We start from the raw sequence: 21916 nt of genomic DNA on the forward strand, positions 1-21916 counted from the left end.
AATGAAATGCTTTAAAAAGTGCCATTTCAGTCATGGCTTCTACTTCTGAACTTCTAAGACATTTTTTTCCTTGACCATTCTCTTCACCTTGTCTTGCGTTCTTGCTGAATCTCTGTGTGATATTGTTTCCCAGTCTATGTTGTAAACAGCTCTAAGGCAGAACTGTGACTCTTATTCTTGTATTTCCCCTACAGTCCCAGGGAGAGGGCATTTCCAGCAGAAGGAACAGCATCAGCAAAGACGCAGGATGTGAGGCAGAGGTCAGAGAGAGACCAGGGAGCCAGACAAGTGATGGGTGATGAAGCTGGAAAACTGGATTAGGTTAGTCCAAGAAATTTGGGTTTTATTCTGTAGGCAGTGAGGGTTGGCTTTTGTAAAAAACAGGGCAGCGACATAATTAGAACTGTGCTAAAGAAGATTACTCTGGCAGAAGATTGTAAAATGGGTTGGTGCAGGGGAAGGGAGGCACAGAGCCTGATGAAGGACATAAAAACAACAGCTCCTGTTTATTGAGAGCTCACCATTTACCAAGCACTGTGGTAAATGTTTCATGTGCATCATCCTCCCTCACCTTCACGGGTCTATGAAGCAGGTGCTATCATTATCCTCATTTAACCGTGAGGAAAATGGAGAAATGGAGGCTGGGAGAAGTTACATAAGAGTCAGGTTCTTGGGCATGTGACCTGTCGTATGCACAGCACTTGATTTAATGCTCTGCTGTCGCCATCTTCAAATTCCTTTCCTCAACAAAGAGCCCTCATTTTCATTTTGCACTGGCCCTGTGGAATTACGTAGCCAGTACTGTTTAAATAATTTTTTTTCTGGGGCCACACAGATAATAGATGTCGCATATGGGATTTAAAAGCACATCCTCAGCTATGCTATACTGCACTAGTTTATGATCGAAGAACAAACACAGGTGAAGGAAAGGGAATGGATTTGAAGGAAATTTTGTCAGTACTGACAAGGTTTAGAAAGTGTTTGTTTTTTGTTTTTTTTCAAATTAAAGTAATTTTGTTGTGAAAACTTTTTTAGGATTTCACAAAATCTCTTGAGATAAGTTGAACTTTCCTATTGGGAAACAGTTTATTACATCACTGAGGGTGCTACTGACTGGACTTGCTGGTTGGGGAGCTCTGAGCTTTGTGTCAGGTTGATTGTGACACCTGGTGACAGCAACGTATTATTGCAAGGATTTATTCTGCTGTTTCAAGAATCAGGTTGTTCAGTTGGGTTTTATTTTTTTTTAAGACTTTCCCTTCAGTTTTATATTTCCCAGACTATTTTTCTTCTGCACACATTGAGAAAACAGATTGAAAAGCTGCTTGACTAATTTTTCCCAGTTTTTAATAGGAGCTATTTATAGAAAATATTCCTATGGGAACAGCCAAATAATCTAATTCAAAGATTTTTTTAAGAATAATAGTAATTTGGGGCATCAAAAATTAAAACACAAATGTATACAAGTTATGAATGTATATATTTTTTCCAAAGAATATTTGGCATATTGTTTTGATTCACTCCTATACAATCTATGTAGGCAAGTAGATAGTACTGAGTAACTGGAATCATAGTCTTATAACACAATATTTTCAACAAAAACCCACATTTTATCTGTAGCAGTGCTGGAATTACATATGGTATTATATAGTTGACATGGTAGTCATAAGAAAACTGCTCCAAATTGTGATTTTAAAATATATATTCATGTAATGAAATTTGGGAGGTTCCTTTGTTGTTACTTAAGAGTTACTTATTTTCACTTTACCAAGTACCTAATTATGTGAACACAAGAAATGTTTAAATGACTGAATGAAGACTTGTCACAGTGAATGAAAGGCTGTCACTGAAGCTAAAAGAGTCTATCTATCGAGCTCCTGGATTCATTTTAGAATGTCAATTAAATAGATACAAATGGGATGTCTATGACTGTTCAGCTTTCAAAGCCTCAAAATAGTATTTGAATCCTCCAAATACTCTCTCACCTCACAGGAGAGAACACTGTATAATGATATTTTCCCAACTTTCAAGTGTGTGTCCTTAGAATTGCCTAAAGGTAAAAACTTAGAACTATAAATATGATCACAATCACAGTCAAATGTGTGTTATTCACATTTGAATAATGCATTCTGGCCTAGTTGTTTTGGTCTTTTGTTCAAAATGAATATTTACGTGCAAAGAACTGAGGTAGGCAGTGCCTTAGAAACTAGAAGAAGAGCTATAGAGGAGTGTTACGCTCCAAAGCCTTTAGCATCCAGATAGGTAATCTAAAGTCTAAATAAGTGATAGTGTGGGGACAGTGAGAAACTGGAGAGGGCATTCCCAGCCTAAAAGGGGGCAGGCTGCAGCTCCACTCCAGCACTTGGTTGCCATGTGGGAATGTGGTCCCAGGGTTGTCAGATTCCAGGATAAGTCAGAAATCCAAATTTTTGAAACCTGTTACCATTTTTTCCCCTTTTTTTAGAGTTTAAGAAACATTTTAAAGGGAAGAGTGGATATCTGTCACTCTTGGTAACTGATTGAGAGAGACGACGTAATGTTACCAAATGGAAATGACGGAGAACAAATATAGAATTCCTCTTATTTCCAAATTTTTGCTCAAGGAGCACAACCATGAGATGGGAAAGAGTACAACGACTGGACCATATCCAGAGGAGGGATATGTCATGTGAAGAATGGCTGAAAGAACTGACAGTGTTTATCCTGAGTGGGTTATAAGGCATATCTTTTCATAGCTGAAGTGCTGTCTATTAGAACAAGGGTTAGCTATTTCTATTGTAGGTTGGGGGTGGGGTAGAGGAGGGACAAGGGGAGGAAGGAAATAAACAGGGTCAATTTTTAAAGGTTACAAGAAGCTGGATTTTAGCTCAATATAATCACTTTCTACCCATTAGGGTTCTCCATAAATCGTTTCTCTGCCCCCTCCCCAAACATTTTATTAGGAAAAACTTCAAGCATAACAGCAAAGTTGAAAGAATTTTACAGTGAACACCCATATTCTCACCACCTAGATTCTACCATTAACATTTTACTGTACTTGCATTATCACATATTTATCCATCTATCCATCCCTCTAGCCATTCGTCCATCCACCTAATTTTTTCGATACATTTCAGAGTAAATGCCATTTAGTTTTGCCTACCTTTGGGAAGTGGGGGCAACTATCCCAAGAGCTTTTTTACAGAGGCTAATGTTTGTCTGTTGGGGACGCTATAGAGAGGATTTCTGCATTAAGTAAGTGGAGTGGACTGGACTGTGGCTTTCAATTTTTTTTGACTGTTACCCATATCAAGAAATGTATTTCACATTCCTACACAGTGTAAACCATGTACATACTAAAGTAAAAACTTCAGGAAACAATATTTACCTTTAGTATGTGTGAAGCATGCCAATATTTTCTATTTTTTTTAACTTAAAAATTGCTAGTCATGACCCACTAACTTGATTTGATGACTCACCAATGAGTTGTGATTCACCACTGGAAAATCATTGGGCTAGACAACCTCCAATAAGTTTTGTTTTGTTTTTTTTTGGCTGCGCTGCACGGGCCTGTGGGATCTTAGTTCCCCGACCAGGGATTGAACCCACGCCCTCAGGCAGTGAAAGCGTGGAGTCCTAACCACTGGACAGCCAGGGAATTCCTAGAAGATTCTTCCTTTAAAAAGGATCCTGTGGCTAATACTAGGATTTTCCTAGTCTTCCCACTTATCAGGAACCTATCGAGTCTCAGCACAGTAGTATTCACTTGGCATGCATAGCATTATGTTGAAAGCCATGTGTAATGAAGAGAAAAACGCTAAACGCCTGCTAAGACTTCTGGATAGACCTAATGCAAACACTTTTTAGGAGTAAATTGACTAATTGCTTGTCATTTTCACCAACAGGAAGACATAGGTACTTACAATTGGAGGGATGGCTGGGCTTCAGTATTCAAGTATTTTAGTCTTTTGTTAAATGCGGCTCTTAATCCGTTCTGTGGCTCTGACAAAGTGGAGAAGATCAAATGAGAAAATAGATATGAAAACACTTTGAAAACCAACGTTTTATTAATTTTACTGTGTGAAGCCAGGACAGGGATGCTGCGATGAAGCTCTAGTGACGCAGTGACTCATTATTTGTAAAACTCTCTGCTCTCACGGAACTATTAACCTCACTAAACAACAATGACTATGCCAAAAGCACAGGACTCTCGGAAGAGGGTAGAAGCGGGGAACTTGCCAGGGGTTTGACCGAACATTCACGCTCTCTGCTCTGTCCGCGCATGCTCAAGCGCGGCTCCAGCCTCCTCACGGGGTTGGGCCGAACTGGGAGGGCGGAGTGCGGGCCACGTGGGGCCCCGTGACGTCATCTCCGGGCGCCGAGGGTGACTGCACTTGCGGTGGGCTTCCAGAGCTCCGCGGCGCTGTAGGCTGTCTTCGCTGGATACGGGAGGGCGGAAGTGCAGCAGGGTTCGACTCCGACCTCCACGCTGGTGCCTTCTGCGGCTGCGCGGGCCAGCGGGACTCCAGTCTGGTGCACCTCTGCGGGACTGTGTGTCTGGCGCTCTCCGCCGCCGCCCAGCCAGAGCCCGAGACCCGAGCGTCCTCACCGGTGCAGGAAGGCGGAGGAGAAGCCTGAGCTTCTGGTAGGGTATGTGTGTGTCTGTCACCCCAGTGTGAGGAAGTGCCCGGAGGAAGAGGGTTGGGGAAGTGCTAGGTAGGTGTGGTAAGAAGGAGGGGGGCGTGTGCGGCGAGAGGAGCGCTCCCCCGGGCGGTGGTGGCGGGTGAAGGTGGTTCCTCCGGGGGAGGTGGCGTTGGCCGAGCGCCGACCTCGGAGCCCTAGTGCCGGCTGGAGGGTGTAGCCTGCGCGGTCTTTCGGGGAATACGTCTGTTCCTTACTAAGGTGGGAAGCTTGGGTCTCGTCGCAGGCTCTAGAGTTTAGTTCGGGACCTCCATTTTTCGTGGAATAGTTAGTTATTTAGATCATAGTTATTTTTACAGCAAGTTTGATTCTATCCGAAATCGGTGGGGTTTCTCCCCAATTTATCTTCTCAGACGCATTCATTGTCTCATTTTAATAATAATATTTAGTGCCAACAAAGCCATTTTCCCTTGGCAGAGCACTTTCACATACTTTATAGTTTGGATTATTTTCAAGTCACACCTGAACTTGGGGAACCTAGGGAAAGTGGACTGGTTCTAGATTTTTCTGAGGGATGGGGAGGCACAGCCTGTTTTCAGCAAGAATCAGAACCCAGAGGCTATCAAACAGCACTGAATTTCCAAGGCCTTCCGGAGTTTACTTGATAAATTTCAGTCTTTGGGACTGTGTGTACTTGGATCTGAACGGACTTATTTTGTGTTTTCCATAAAGGGAGTTGTTGGTTGAATTTTGAATTTGAAAGTAAAGATGTTGGGCTGAGGGTAGCAGTGGAGGGAACTTTTAGAATTTTATATTGGATTTAAGTAGGTGCTTTGATCCTCAAATGTATGCTGATTAAAATTGGGGAAAGTGAACAGAATGGTACTATATGGTTAAGAGTTTTTAGAATAAGGTACAAGCTTCAAGTGTAGGTTCACTTTATTAATTTAACAGATACTAAGTGCTACTTATGTGCCAGGCACTGAACAAAAAGTAAACAAAACAGTAAACAGTGAGGAAGACAATAAAAACCCCTGCCATCATGAAGTTCACTTTGAGGGTTGAAGGGGGAGACATTAATTTAAAAATTAATTAAAATATGTGTCAGGTAGTGAAAAGTGCTATGGAGAAAAAATAAGTAATGAAGGGGAATGGGGAGTGCTGGTAGCATGCATGGGAAATTATAGTGGTGGCCTTAGAAAAGATGACATTTGAGCAGAGACCTAATAGTGATAAAGAAGGGTGCCTGTGGATGTAGTGGAGAGGGCCATCAGAGCAACCACAAAGTCCCTGAGGCGGGAGCACATCAGCGAGTTTGGCTGGAACTGGGGGAGCAAGTTGCGGAGAGAAGTAGATAAGCAGGTCAGAGTGGGGTCGGGTCATATAGGGCCTGCTAACACCTTGTAAGACTTTAGTTTTTACTTTGAATGAGATGGTGGGGTTTTGAGTCAAGGAGTGAACTGATCTGACTTCTGTTTTAAAGGATTTTTCTGATTACTTTGTTGTCTCTCTGCAGCAAGGGCAGAAACGTTGAGACCTCTGTTGGTAGGCCATTGCATTTATCTGGGTTAAAGGTCAAGGTGACTTGGATCAGTGTGGTAAGAGTGGAGGTGGTGAGAAATGGCCAGATTCTAGATTTATATCTAAGCTAGAGCCATCAAGTGTGAAGAGGGGTCATGGATGACTCCCAGATTTATGGCCTGAGAAGCTAAAGAATGGAGTTACCACTCAGTGATTTGGGGAAGATCACAGAGTAATAGGGAGAGGAGGGAGGAAGATCTGCAATCATTTTCAGTTTCAAAAATGAATTTTCAAATGAAATTTCAGTATACAGTAGTATATATGAAACTGGAGTTCAGAAGTCTAGGCTGAAGATGTAAATGTGGGAATTGTTAATGTGTAAGTGATATTTAAAGCTCTGAGAGATCTCCAAAGGCAGGGTTCAAGGACCGTGGGGCACTTCAGCATTTGGAGATTGGAGGGAGTTATGAACTATCCCCCAGGGTGGAGGTGGGGCTGTTCCTTAAAACCCCTGTTCAGAACCAGTGATCCTCAGTAACCAGATAGAAGGAAATAGAAAGCCAGGTCATTAGCTGAGAGAGAGTGAGGAAGGAGATGTGAAAATTTGAGGAGGGGGAGTTGATTTAGGACAGTGGAAGAATAAATGGACTAGGGAAGTATGAGAATACTGGGCAATACTCAGAGCCCACTTCTGAGGTCAGTGTTCATGAATTTAAAGGGAGACCAGCCAGCATATATATTTTTAGATGTTTACAAATTTACTACTACTAGTAGGTATTTGATATTTTAAGTAATTTATGAGTAGTTGGGGATTTTGTCAGCAAAACAGCTTCAGGTAATAGGTTAGCCTTTCTTGGTTTGTAGTGTAAAAGGGACTGTTAATTGTGCATTATATTGGGTTGGCCAAAAAGTTCATTCAGGTTTCTGTAACAGGTTATGGAAAAACCCAAACGAACTTTTTGACCAGCCCAATATTTTTATCATACTCACTGTGCTGTTTGCTGAGTGTTGTTGGTTGGGCACCTGCCTCTTTTCCAGGCCATGAATTAGATGCTGAGAATACAGCAGTCAAGAGGTAGTCCCTGCCCTCAGGAAGCTTACTTCTAGTAGACTGCATCATGGGTTGGGATTTCTATTCTTCCAAAACATTGCCTTCAAGTTGGATGCATGGTGTTGATATCGTAGTATATGTATGAGAGGGAAAAATAGTGAAATTTGCTGAATATGAAGTGTGATTGTACATATTTAGGAAAGAGTTTAGGTGGAAAAGTTTAAGTAGCTAGTACAACTTTTGGATTTACACATTTTATTTATTTATATATTTTCCAGTTGTTTAACAAAAATTCCAGAGCCTATTATGTGCTGATTATGCTAACATCCTGGATACAAAGGTATATATGACTCAGTTTCTGTTGTCAAGGAACTGACAGGTCAGTGTGGGGAGGGGCAAGAGACAGATAAGATACACAGCTGCAATTCATTGTTATACCATATAACAATAAAGATATAATAACAGAAGTAATTAGATTATAGTGTGCTTAGTGGAAAGCTTCCCAAGGAGTTAATGTTAAGCTGACTCTTAAAAGAGGATTAAGAGTTGGCCAAGAGAAGGGGCAAAGGGTATTCAAGCAGAGGGGCCATGGAAGCACAGGGAAACCATGTATTAAATACATTTACCATTTTTCCAGTGGTTGGTTACTAGGTGCTAAATACCCAACAACCCTGTGAAATTAGAATTATCTTCAGTTTATAGATATGAGGTTTAGAGATGTCAGGTTTGTTGTCCAAGGACATACAGCTTATATGTGGAAGTCAGGGTTGAAACCCATGTCAGTCTGATTTCAAAACCCCTTAACTACTTTACTGTATAGCCTGCTGTAAGCATTTAAATCTTCTCTGTCCTTGTTCATTGTCCCTCAGCCAGTCTTTTTACCAACTTCTATTCATTCTTCCTTGGAAAGCCCTCCTGTCTCTCATCAATCCACTGCTACCAGTCTAGGTCAGGCACTCATTATATGCCTTAGTTGCTGAAATTGCTTCCTGGCTAGCCTCTCTCTGGCTTTGGATCCCCTTTTGTGCACTGCTACCAGATAATTGTTTTTGTTTCACTATTATAAAACCTTTGTAGGCTTGTTGGATGAAATTGAAAACCCACAATTTTCTATTTGGTGTACTTCATGATCCAGTTACATTTTATATTTACAAATTTGACATTAAAAGAATAATAATTGCTTTTATTTCTCAGCACATGCTGTGTCCATTACCATGTCAAATACTTTATAGACTTTTTTTTTTTCTAGAACAACCTGGCGACTTTTACAGGTAAGGAAATTTAGACTTAGTGAAGTAAAGTGACTTACCTAGGATCAGGTATGATAGTAAAACGTGTCACAGCTCAGCTGTTTCATTATCTACTACTCCTCCCAACACAAAGTTTCCTTAAAAGTTGGTACACATACCGCGCCTGCCACTTCCTGCCTTTGCTGATGCTATTTTGCCTTGCTTGGAATATTTGTCTTCTTTTTGTCTGTCCATATTCTACCCATTCTTCAAGTTCAATATCTTTTAAGATTCTTCCCTGAACACTATAGGTTCTGTTAATATTTAACTTCTTCCCCTCCTGCATTATGAAAGCTCTCACAAGTAACATTTAGTTATAACCGTGGACATTTTGGAATTGGAAGGGATGTTTGGCAGTAAGTATGGTATGATGGAAAAAATATGAGATTGGAAATCCTGCTGTAGTAGAGGAAAAGTAAAGGCACAGTGAGGTAACAGAGGTTCTGTCTGATTCATACATAGAAGAAAGGCTATTTTGAGCAGTGTCCTGAATGATGTGTAAGTTGGAAGGCGAGGTGGGGAAGGCTACTTCAGGGTAAGGAACCACCGGCATGAGCAAAGCCATGCAAAGGACATGAAAGTGCATGGTATGTTTAGCAGATTTGTAACTAATACCTTCTAGGCAATGCCTGAGGTTTTAAAAAAGTTGTTATCACCACCATCATCATCATCATCTTGTATGCCCTCAGCACCTGCCACAGAGCTGGACATATCAGATGATCAAATGTTTATTGACTCTCTATTGAATGTTATTAGCAGTGTTCAATGTATAATTTTTAATTATTTTCCTTTACTCTCATAATTCCAGTTTACACTAAATAATGCTTTTGATTATTCTAAGTTCTTAAAGTCTTTGACTTTTGAACATTTTTTGAGACATGCTCTGGTTGGTTCTATCAATTATGATGATAAATACATTTTATAGTACTGTGTTATAGGCATTGTTCTAAGTGTTCTACATGTATTAATTTAATTTTCATATCTATCTTATGTGGTCAGTGCTGTTATTCCCATTTTACAGATGAGAAAACTGAGACACAGAGAAGTTATAGGTGAAGAGTTCACTTTAGATAAAGCGGTAGACTTTCGGGGCTTGAGAGAATGATGCAAGTATAATTTCACTTTGGCTGTGGTTCATTAGTTGTATATGTAATTTTGAAATGGTTACTTCCGTGATCTCTTTAAATAAATAATAGCTCCACATTTAGAATTTGTTGTACTGATTTTTGCATTCATTCTAAAGAATGCCCATCACGGAGTTTTTTGAAGTGAATAATCTGTATGCATTCTTTTTTTCCTATAATCTTTCTTTGTTTTGGAGCAGGTTCATTTATACCTGCAAGGATCTAATACTCTGTTTTATTTTCAGTTTGGCTTTGGCTGGAAAAGAATTTAGCCTATATGTACTGCTTTAACCATTGGAAGAATGACAGATGACAAAGATGTGCTTCGAGATGTGTGGTTTGGACGAATTCCAACTTGCTTCACCCTCTATCAGGATGAGATAACTGAACGGGAGGCAGAACCATATTATGTAAGTATGTTGATGGTGGCAAATGGGATACCATAACTTTGTCCATTTTTGTAAATAAAGCTCTAAGAACCTGGAGGCTGTTTTTCAACATTTTATATACAATTAGTATGTGCTTATTGTGGGAAAAAATTAGGAGACAGATCTACGAAAAGAAGGAAATAAGAATTACCTCTCATCCTACTACTCAGAGGCAAAAACCACTGTTGTGTTGATGTGGGACCTTCTTGACTTTCTTTTTCTTATGCATATATAGTATATGATAATGAATCATAAGTTATGTGTGGTTTTTTAACAGGAAGGTATTTTGAAAATGCTAAGTTCAGACTTGATTCTTTTGTATTTAGGTGGTTCAAAGCAACTATTTAAATCCTTTTGCAAGCTGAGTGAACATATGAATGTGTGTGTGACTTCATATGTTCATGAGCTAATATAGATTATATGAAATATATTGTTTAATAACATAAATCACTGTATATAGGCTTGTAGGTTTGAGTTAGTGTATTATCTGTTCTAAAAAAAAAGAGTATCGGGCTTCCCTGGTGGCGCAGTGGTTGGGAGTCCGCCTGCCGATGCAGGGGACGCGGGTTCATGCCCCGGTCCGGGAAGATCCCACATGCTGCGGAGCAGCTGGGCCCGTGAGCCATGGCCGCTGAGCCTGCGCGTCCGGAGCCTGTGCTCCTCAACGGGAGAGGCCACAACAGTGAGAGGCCCGCATACCACAAAAAAAAAAAAAAAAAAAGAGTATCAATTATCTTCTGATTTTAGTCTGCTTTTTTTTCTTTTCTAAATGCATATATATGATCCAAACATAAGCATCTGTCAGTCAGAGATAATAGTATCTTGCCTTTTTACTAAATAGTCCCTAGTAGGCAAAGACATTCTCAATTGTTATTTTAGGTTTTTTCTTTTCATCTCAGATACACATAATATTGTTTACTCAGGAGGATCTGGAGAAGTGGAAATGTATCTGTGGTTCTGGATTATTTCTTGTTTCGCTTTTTAAAAAAATTAATTAATTTTTTGGGCTGCATTGGGTCTTCGTTGCTGCGCGCAGGCTTTCTCTAGTTGCGGCGAGCGGGGGCTTCTCTTCATTGCGGCGCACTGGCTTCTCATTGCAGTGGCTTCTCTTGTAGCGGAGCACGGGCTTTAAGTGCGAGGGCTTCAGTAGTTGTGGCCCGCGAGCTCTAGAGCTCAGGCTCAGTAGTTGTGGCACACGGGCTTAGTTGCTCCGCAGCATGTGGGATCTTCCCGGACCAGGGCTCGAACCCGTGTCCCCTGCATCGGCAGGCGGATCTTAACCACTGCGCCACCAGGGAAGTCCTCTTGTTTCACTTAAGTAATGCTTGCGCTTGGCTTTATTCCTGTCTGTTGGAGAGGCAGCAGTATTCCACAGCCTTCTCCAGCTGTGGGAAGTCAGACTGCTGGAAGAAGCTCCTTCAGGGGCCCATTCACTAAATTTTTGGGTAGAGGAACTTGCATTTTTCTCTGCACATTCTCGAATCTGGCATACGTCATGCAAATGGTAGATACTCAGTGCATGAAAGCCTCTCCACACCCATGTTAGGGGTTTGTTTTAACTTCTCTGGGTTTTCTTAATGAATGATAATTTCAGAGAAATTGGGCAGTCTTTTGTACTAGTATTTAGGTAGTCGTAGCTGATTACATTTATAAATTTGAGTCGTTTTAACTTTGGAAACCTCAACAATTTTCTGCCTTTAGAAAAACTTCCATAGTTAAAAATGAAGTGTGATCATAGTTTATTTTTAGAGACATTTCATTTGTTAGATGTATTTTTCCTCTTCTCCCCCTGTAGCATGGGTTAGGATATCATTTATGTTTGTTTCCAAACTAGCTTTTGCTATTTTAATGAAAACTTTTAACTTTGGGTAGCTTTCTGATAGTATCTAACAAAAGAGTATATGTGTCCAGTTGGTCAAAGTGGCAAAAACTAAGAAATATATAATTTAAGACTGTTTACTTTTAAATCAGAGTATGATGTTTGACACACTTTCTGCAGTTAAAAAAAAAATCCAAGTAAAGAATGTAACATTTTTCCTTCCTTATATATGAATCTGTTTAAATATGAAAAGACCGTTGTGAGAACTAGAGGGTAAGTTGTTTTCTGTCTGTTCCTAATCGAATTAAAAATGGCAAAGAGTAACAGGGGATAACTGTTGGAAGAAGAGGATTGTTTTGTCTAATAGTAATTGATTTTTTTTCTTGAATTCTTCCTAATTCTTCCCCCAAAAGAAACTCTTACATAGTCATTGTGATTATGTTTTTGCAGAATATTGGGTGATAGGCATATAATAAATATTAAACAAAGAACTGGATTTTAAAACCATGCAGCATAATTCAGATTTTGTTCTTTAAATACATACATACTTAATAAACACATACGTACTTAAGTATAAGAAAGACAATATACAAAACCACTAGCAGTGGTTACCCTTAGAATTATTATAGGTGAGCATTTTAGTGCCAACATGATTTTAGTTCACCTGTCTCTTGGTTGTAAATTAAACTTGAATGTATTTTTTAATTGCTTTGAGTTATAATAATGATAACGTTTTAAAGATTCTGGATGAAATGAGATGAAAATATCATAGCCTGAGAGCCAGTAGACCTCTTTCCCAGACATTCTCAAAGTTCAGGTGAGGTAACATAACAGGGTTGTCACCAAGGGTTGAAGAGTCCATTCACGTTCACGTGGAGGTGCAGGAAGGATGGGTGAAAGGGAATGTAGTTTATTTTTATTAATGTTTATAGCTTATTTCTTAGAAACTAGATTTAAAAATATCCACTTGTACCAAATTTATAAATTATTATTCATATAGTTTTCTGGAATTTCCTGTTTCCATTGGAAAAGCATGTTAATGTTAGACATATTCCTGTCTATTTGTTGGCTCCGTATAAATCTTTCAGCCATCATCCTATATGTATATCATTGAGAATTACATCTTATTTTACAGGGAGTATTAGGAAGGAAATTTGTTAGAAAATAGGCAACTTTTCTGTTTTTGTTGTTTCTCTTATATTCATTTGAACTGTTGCTTTTCATTTAGATTATCCAGTATGAAACATACATACTAAATCGCATTCATAGTTTGTGACTGTTACCAGAGGAAATCACACAGATATGTGGTCATCGATTTGAGTGGACCCTAAACATTTCCCAGCATTCCTTTTATGTTTCCTTAGTTAGCTGTCTCTGTTCTTCTCCGCTAGGACTATTTCTCTGAATCCTGACCTCATCTTTCTTGACAGGTGACCTCACTTTCTACTTCACAAAGGAAATAGAAACCATACAATAGGACCTTCCTTAACTTTCTGCCACCAAGTCTGTAAAACATATTTGCACTCAACATACTTTTACTTCTCCTCTCTCCTGTTTTAATGGAAGAGGTGTGCTTTCTTCCTAGACAAGGCCCAGCCTTCCATCTGTGTTCTGGATCCCATCTCCTGCTTCTCTATTTACTTTACTTTCAAATTTTTCTATCTACTGACTTCTTCTTTGCAGTATTTATATTGTCTCAAATCCTATCTATCCTAAAACAGCCCTCTGTTGACCTCATCCTCCTTTCAACTGCTTGCTTTTCCTTCACAGCCAGACTTATTAAAAAGACTGTTTGTACTCATTGTTTCCTTCCCATCTCCCATCACTTACTTCACTGTAATCATATTTCACCCATCTCCAACAGAACTGTTCTTGTCACTGTCACTAATGACATCTTTTTTTTTTTTTTTTTTTTTTAACCAGACCTAGAGTCTGTTTTTGACCTTTCATTTGCTTGATCTCTCAGCACTATTTGATGTCATTGGCTGTTTTCTCCATTGCTCTGCAGTGCCTCATTCCTGGTTTTGCTTCTGTGGTCCCCTTTGCCAGGGGACCTCTTTTGCTTGTTGCTCAGTGTTGGCATTCGTTGGGGCTTTGCCTTTTTTTTTCTTTTTCCACCCCAGAGCTTTCACTCCATTTTTATGTCTTTGTTGAGCATTTTTATATTGACAGCTCCCCAGGATTTTTCTCCTGAGCTCCAGACCTATATGTCTTTCTGCTGGATAACCTCACTTAGATGTCTTGAAGGAACTCAAACTGAGTGAGTTTGAAACTGGACTCATGATCTTTACTCCAGAAAACCTGATTATCTGCCATCTTCCCTTCCTGTTTTATCATCCAGCTAATTAATTACTCTTACAGTAATTAATATGGTATTCATGCTTTGATACTTCCTTCTCCCGTATCCCTGACATTAATTCATAACTTAGTCCATCTGATTTTACATCTCAAATATTTCACGCTTTTCTGATTCCTTTCATACCCACTGATACAGCCTAGTTCAGGCCACCATTTAAAAACTAGTGTATTGGGACTTCCCTGGTGGCGCAGTGGTTAAGAATCCACCTACCAATGCGGGGGACACGGGTTTGAGCCCCGGTCTGCGAAGGTCCCACATGCTGCGGAGCAACTAAGCCCGTGTGCCACAACTACTGAGCCTGCGCTCTAGAGCCCGCGAGCCACAACTACTGAGCCCACATGCCACAACTACTGAAGCTCGCGTGCCTAGAGCCCATGCTCCACAATGAGAGAAGCCACCGCAATGAGAAACTCACGCACCGCAACAAAGAGTAGCCCCCTCTCGCCCCTGTGCGTAGCAACGAAGACCCAACTCAGCCAAATAAATAAATAAATTTATAAAACAACAACAACAAAAAAAAACTAGTGTATTGTATAGTATTAACTAATTTCCCTGGTTTCAGTCTTGCCCTCTCCATTTTCCAGTCTGCAGTTGGAGTCATCTTTTCAGAACATGTATCTGACATTGTCACCTGCCAGCTAGAAACCTTTAGTGGCTTTTCATTGTCTTTAGGATCCTTAATATAGTTTGCAAGGCTCTTCATGATCTGGTCTCTTGCTTCTTCAGTATTATTCTGTCCTAAACCTCTACAGTCCTGTTGTATTCAACTTCTTATAATTCCTCACGTGCCAGTCTCTGTCCTTTTGTATTCACGCCATGCCTTCTTGCAGTTTCCTCTGCTGGAATGAGCAGCAGTATCTCCCACCCCTGCTCACACCCAGACATCCACACCAACGCATGTTTGGTTCATTCCTGTTTCCCTTTTGACCCTTGCCTTAAAATTGACTTCCTGTCAAGGCTTCCCTGAGCTCCTAGGTTGGGTTAAATTTCTTTGCTACTTGCTCCTATAACGTTCTTTACTTCCTCTTTGCATTCATCATATTTATAATTTTGTTTTTACTGTCTGCCTCTCAAGCCTGTAAGCTCCATGAGAGGAAGAATTCTTTGTCTCATTCAGTGCTCTATCCTCATCACCTAGTGTGATGCCTCACACATTGAAATGGGACAGAATTCTAGTGTATTTTAATTCTGTTTTTGTTTTTAGATAAGTGAATCTCTAATTTTATAATTGAAAATTGTTGGACAAAATAGGATTTGGTGTAAACAAATAATATTACGGGCACTTTTTTTCTGAAACATAAGTAATCTATACAACTATGTAAAACATGTATTACTTATAAGCTGTACAGAAAAAAAAAATGAATCACTTGTGTCATACTGAGTACTTGACAGTGCTGAATGAGGAATAAGGGAATGACAGAGTCCATGTAGTGGACAGTGTCCCCGGGGGGGTTAATCCTTTTTGTATTAAAAGAACTTAAAGAACCTTGAAGACATTAATCAAAGTGAAATAAGCCAGACACAAAAGGACAAATATTTTATGATTCCATTTAGATGAGGTACCTAGAATGATCTAATTCAAAGAGACAGAAAGTAAAAAAGTGATTATAAAGGGCCTGGGGGAAGAGGAGAACGGGGGAATTACTGTTTAATAGGTACAGCGTTTGAGTTTGGGATGATGAAAAATTCTGGAGATGGACAGTGGTGATAGTTGCACAGCAGTGTGGATGTACTTAATGCCACTGAACTATACACTTAAAATGGTTAACCTGGTAAATTTAACACTAGGTATATTTTACCACAATTTTTAAAAATGAACTTGAAGTAAACCAATTTGGTACACCAAAGAAAAACCTTATGTGATACAATCTGGATGTAGAAGGCAGGGTGATGTCTTTTTGCTGTTATTTTCTTTCCCTTTTTACCTATTTAAATATTTACTAGATAAAGTATCTATACCTACTCTAGTTATTTCTTAGTGCTACTATGTATAGATATTTATGTTAGTTACTGATTACTCACACAGGCTAATTTAGGACAGAAGATTCCAGCTACATTTTAGTGTACCTTCTGTCTGAAGAAGCATTCTTTTACAATTTATCACTTTTGACCTTTTGTCCCACTTAACCTTTTGCATCTCCGATTCATTCAGCAAATATTTATTGTATGCCTGCTATGAAGCAGGCACGATAATTGGGCATTGGGAATGTTAGTTAGCAGTGAACAAAACAGATGAAAACCCCTGTCTTACTGGAGCTTACATTCTAATGTTCCTCATTCCTTATTGTAAATGTTTTTGTTTTATGAAAATCATTTGTGAATTTTTCAGCATATTTGGTTGAACCCTATGCATGTAGTACAGCTCTTTCCAAAATCAGGAGTTGATATCCATACTCATTTAGTCCTGATATATCTTCCTTCCTATGATCTCCATAGGGTAATATCATTCTCTACAGAATAGATAGCTATGCAATGCCCAACAGACATTTTAAATTAAAGTCCTTGACTTACTAACATAGAACTATTGGACTAATAGACCATACTTATTTATTTTTTAAAAATGGCTAACTTACCGTGCTATTTTAATTTCTTAGAGACTGTCCATGATACTTCTGTACTTGATTCTGTCATTTCTGACTCTAATGAATCATTTCTTTGCCATTTATTTAATAGAATATGGTTTTGGCAAGTTATTTAAGCTGTATGTAAAATAGAGGTGATAATAATTCTGCCTGTAAAACAGCTAGTGCTTTTCCTTATACATAGTATTAGTTTCCTTTTTTTTCTTCCCTAATCACATTCTATTTGTTTCTTTATAAAAGAGGAACTTATGTTCTATTGAATCCACACAGCTATCCAACACCTTGTTCCTAGTATTAGTACCTTTTATTCCATACTGGAGCATGCCAACTACTGCCCATACCCCTGTACCCTGTAGCTCCTAGGACTACTGTCATGTTCCCTTACCTAACTGGGGCCTGTTACCTTGATCTTTAGTGATTAAGTATCAGAGTCCCTTTAACCAGAATATTTCTCTTTGTATATATTTCCCAGCCTGCTACATAATTCTACTTAATTTACTGATCAAAAGACATAACCTTGAATAAGCAGCATGAAAATTGATGCAGAGTTACACTCACAGAAGAAGCTGAAAGAGAGTAACAAAACAGTTTTACCAGCAAAAGAAGACAGAAGCTTAGGAAAACAAGAAATGGCTGGAGAGTCTGCTGCAAAGGAGGAAAATACATGAATTTTTGCCAGTTTCCTCCTTTTATCTACTTGTAGGTTCTTTAAATAAATTCTTGCTCTTTTATGTTTTCTTTCTCGGTACCTTTCCTAGGGGAAAAACGCTGACAGCCTTCATACTATTCCAGTTGAGGCTTTACCAACCTCAGTGTTCCTTTCCAGACTTTTCTCTCTCCAGAGTCCAAGTAGGTCCAGCCTCCATAAGGATAGATTGAGGGAGTTGATTGACAGTAGGAGGATCATCAGTCTACCAGCATTATACTCTAAGCTTGTACTTCATTGCATTTAAATATTTGAATGTGTAGCTCAAAAGTCAGTCATCTAACTTACCTCTCTCCTTGAGATTTCTTCATTAGTAATCACAAAAATCAGACCTCCCCCACTTTTCCATTCCTTCTTTCTCATTTCATGTAATATTTCCTTAACAGATTTCCTATCTAGAATCTTACCTTATTGCAATTTTTACATACAATGGCTAGAATATTCCTCAAGTACTGTTTTTCATCATGCCATTAATGGTATCATAGTAGGCTTCACTGTTTATCAAATGAAAATTTCTATTCCACCTTCAAAGTTCTTTCTATTGCTGCCATGAAGTATTTTTGTAAGTACTTTTTATGAATTTTCTTTATTTTGTTTTGTTTTTAGCCTCCACTTTATTTTAGCCTCTTAGAAAAGGATAGATTATGTCCTTGTCTTGGTGTTCTTCACTGCAGCTAAGCCAGTACACAGTAGATTATCAAAATGTGATGGACCAATTGAGAAGTCCTGATTGATAAGTCAAGGTGTACATTAGACTGAGTTGATTATCTTCTCAGAAGTTGAATTAACTCAGGTGAATCATATTAATTTTTAAGTTAAATTTGATAGAACTAATAAGTATCCTAAATAGTGTGACATCTGATTGCGTTGTATTTTTATTTGGAAAAAAGTATTACAGAAAGATTGCACATAGACTTGTGTTGTTTATTATTCCAGGCATTTATCCTATAAGCTATACATAAGTAATGACCTCATAAGAAATTTTAAAACATCTTAGCCTTTAGCCTTTGATTTTCTATAAAAAGCAGTTGACATTGTGTGGAATATTCAGAATAATGCAAAGAAAATGGTTGTTTTTCAGAATATTCAAAATATGTTAAAAAACCTATTTAGTATATTTCTTTTTGAAAAAATAGTAAATAAATATGGTTTACAAATTTTCATTTCAGTTGCTTTTGCCAAGAGTAAGTTATTTGACGTTGGTAACTGACAAAGTGAAAAAGCACTTTCAGAAGGTTATGAGACAAGAAGACATTAGTGAGATATGGTTTGAATATGAAGGCACACCACTGAAATGGTGAGTGAATTTTTCTGCATTATTAAGCGTTGAGTATATACTAGCTTTAAGAAGGTATAGTGCCTTGAAGCAGTTTTTTAAAAGTTCTATACAAGAAATCACTAGTCTAGCTCTATAATACAGTGAATTTTAAACCAATGCTGGAATATTTTATTGGCAATATTTCTGTCTTCTATTTGGATGCATGGGAGACTGGACAGATTTGTATATTTTCATCAATAGATTTTTTTATACGGCATAATAATAGTATATTTGGTTATGGAGTTTTTGTTTTTTATTTTTTTTAAACGTATATTTAAAACGCCCTTATGAATAAGTCACTCTGTGACACTATTCAGTTTTGTTTCTATCTCTAAAATCTTTATAAACAGAACTTTATATACACATGATTACCTAAAGGGGCATCTTTTAAACTGATTGTCATATATAGTTGACCACTGTGCTATAAGCACATGTTGTTTAGCCTTGGTTTAGTATTTAAATTATATTGATTTCCTTTTTGTGTGAAAAATAATTTTGGTAGTATATCGGAATACCGTTTTTTCAGAAACATTTAAAATAAATATCCTTTTCAGACACATAAATCTGGGCTTATCCATGTATAGATGATGTAATTTTGTACTTCCTCTGTTACTGGGAGCTTTGGTCATTGTGCTTCCAAAAATATTTAATGAAATTGAAGAAATTACAGGGAGAAGAATGTTAAAAAATGACTCAAGATACGCTGAGATATAGGTGTTGAAATGCTGCCCTATAGATGTAGTTGAATGAGAAAGATACAGGCTGAGTCGAGCTTTAAGTGAAATATGAAAAATGTAAATAGTTTAATAATGGACTTGCTCTTTGAATCTGGGAATAATAAAAATGAAGAGTTTTAAAAGAGACTTAAAGCAAATAAAAGGAAGCTAGTAGGTGTGTAATAAGTAGAGCTGACTTGAATCCAAGGATTACTTAGAAACAAGGAGTGAACTTTTAGAACTCACCTTGTGCTGATGAATTTCCAAGAGTGGGTAGATTTCTCTTAATGATTTAGAGACATGCAAGGTGATATCTTGTATTGAGTTATGGGTCACATCACTAACCTTTTTTTTCTTTTTTTTTTTTTTTTGTATAACGTTCATTATTTAGTCAAAACAGAATACTGAGCTTCATAATCCCATTATCAGACTCATTATGACTCTTGAATAGTTCTAGACCTCTGGCAGCATAGATAAGTCAATGTTTTCTGTTTCTTTTTATTTCTCAGAAGAATTGGAGGTTTTGGAATGGGAAGGTGGCTTAGAAGAAGTATAAGAGGAGCAAGGATCAGGAGAGTAGAGGGAGAGGAAGGAGGGGGAAAGATTGTGGGTGAGTAGCAGCAATAGGATATCTCTGTGTTCTTGACAGTTCTATCTGTATTATAGATGGATGTTGAAATTGTATTGCTTTATGTGTATTAGTTATAGATTCCCTTAAGAACTCATGTGACTGACAGTGGGCTTTTCAGTTTTATCACTGTAAAGCATGGGTTCTCAACAAGGGCCCTACTGACATTTTGGACCCAGATAATTCTTTGCTGTGGGAGAGCTACTCTGTATGTTGTAGTGTTTTTAGCAGCAGCCCTGGTCTCTACCCACTATTGCCAGTTGCACGCCCTTCAGTTGTGATTGTAAAAATGTTGCTAAATGTCCTGGGGCAAGGGGTGCAAAACCACCCCCAGTTGAGAAACTCTGGAAAAGATGGGAAACCTCAGTTTAGCTTTTGTAGTGAATGATTATTAAGTCATCATCTTTCAGCTGCCGTTTTAATTTATCTTGTGTGGTGATTATTTTTGTATTTGCTATGATTTGTCTTCTGTAGGTTTGTATGCTGTATATGATATCAGTAAACAACATGTGGACTCATTCCTCCCTGTTACGACAGAGTGATGATTTTGGCTTCAAGAGACGTGTTCCTACTTTGTCATTATTTATCCCCTCTGAAAGTCTTTTATTAAAGAGTGAAATTATTTTTCCTTTTAGAGAGCTTATGTGAAAGCAGTTGTGTTCACATATCTTCATTTTAGTTTTTGGGGTGTTAGCATAAGCTTTTTATGCATGATACCACTTTCATAGCTGTGTCTTGCTGTACACTCATTGTATTTAATGGCTTTTGATACAGCTTTTCCTGTAGTGTTAGGTATTCTATATATTTGAGGAATGAATAACTTATCGAGGCATGAATAGAATTTAGGACCTCTGGGCTAAGTTCTGATCTTTTCTGTCTTTGCTCCCAACAATAGCAATTTTCTTTTGTGTGATAAGAGTTATCTTCCTGGAAATAGGCTGTCAATATCTATCTGGCATTTAAACAGGGGCTTCATAGGATAGGATAATCATTGTAGGGAAGCAGCTACCACTGAAGCTTTGTAGGACTTGGACTTTTGAGACCATAAATGTGTCTTAAGCATAGAGGAGCATTTATTTCAGTAGGATGATAATATCTGCCTTATACTTGATTCTTTGGAGTTTTAAGTAAATTCAAGTGAGAAAGGAAATCAAACACCAGTTTAGACAATTCATAAAAGAAGGAAGAAAGCATAAATTGATATTCCTTTTCCCTCTGTAACCCTTTCTCCTATTCATATTAATTATTATTACAAATATTTAATCATCTGTGAGATGCTTGAGCAGGTGCTCTGTACCTTAAGCAGTAGCTTGTAAGAGGTGCTACATAAATGTTTGTTGAATGAAAAAATGAATCTAAATAAGTCTCTTTTTTTAATTGAGAAAACTGAGGCTCAAATAAATAACTTACTCAAATGAGCAAGTAGGACCATATTTTGAGGGCTCTCTACCATACATGCTGATACTCTCTTTCTTAGTTGTTGTTGTTTTCTCTGATTCTGTATGTTCTAATTACTTATGTTAATTTGTCTATATTAGAATAGAAAAGTATTTAAGAACAGTGGTATGCAAATAATGAATACTTAATATGTTGTTGATTTGTAGAGAGATGCCAAGGAGGCCTTATCAGATTAGTGCTTTTAAAAATTATATGGGAAATGGAAAGTGCTGATCTGAATTCAAATTGAGGATCTCTTTTTAAAGAGTGATTTGAGTTGATTAGTCAGCAGAGGGTGCTCTAACATTACATTTTAAG

General features: G+C 38.1%; 1 protein-coding gene across 7 annotated transcripts in view; it reads left to right on the forward strand.

Annotated features, from left to right (window-relative positions):
- The first annotated feature begins 4485 nt into the window (after positions 1-4485).
- Positions 4486-21916, forward strand: part of ATG5 (autophagy related 5) — a 131755-nt gene continuing 114324 nt past the window's right edge. For 4 of the 7 annotated variants that reach the window (XM_067702452.1, XM_067702449.1, XM_067702453.1 and 1 more), the window contains exons 1-3: positions 4486-4624; positions 9851-10015; positions 18669-18796. In XM_067702452.1, coding sequence (XP_067558553.1) covers positions 9908-10015; positions 18669-18796 — 236 coding nt within the window. In that variant the 5' untranslated portion in view covers positions 4486-4624; positions 9851-9907. Of the gene's footprint in view, positions 4630-4732; positions 4882-9850; positions 10016-18668; positions 18797-21916 lie in introns of those variants that run through there. The other 3 variants (XM_067702450.1, XM_067702451.1, XM_067702454.1) reach the window with 3 other exon arrangements.

The sequence above is a fragment of the Pseudorca crassidens genome, chromosome 13 (genome assembly GCF_039906515.1).
Source record: "Pseudorca crassidens isolate mPseCra1 chromosome 13, mPseCra1.hap1, whole genome shotgun sequence".
Lineage (NCBI taxonomy): Eukaryota > Metazoa > Chordata > Mammalia > Artiodactyla > Delphinidae > Pseudorca > Pseudorca crassidens.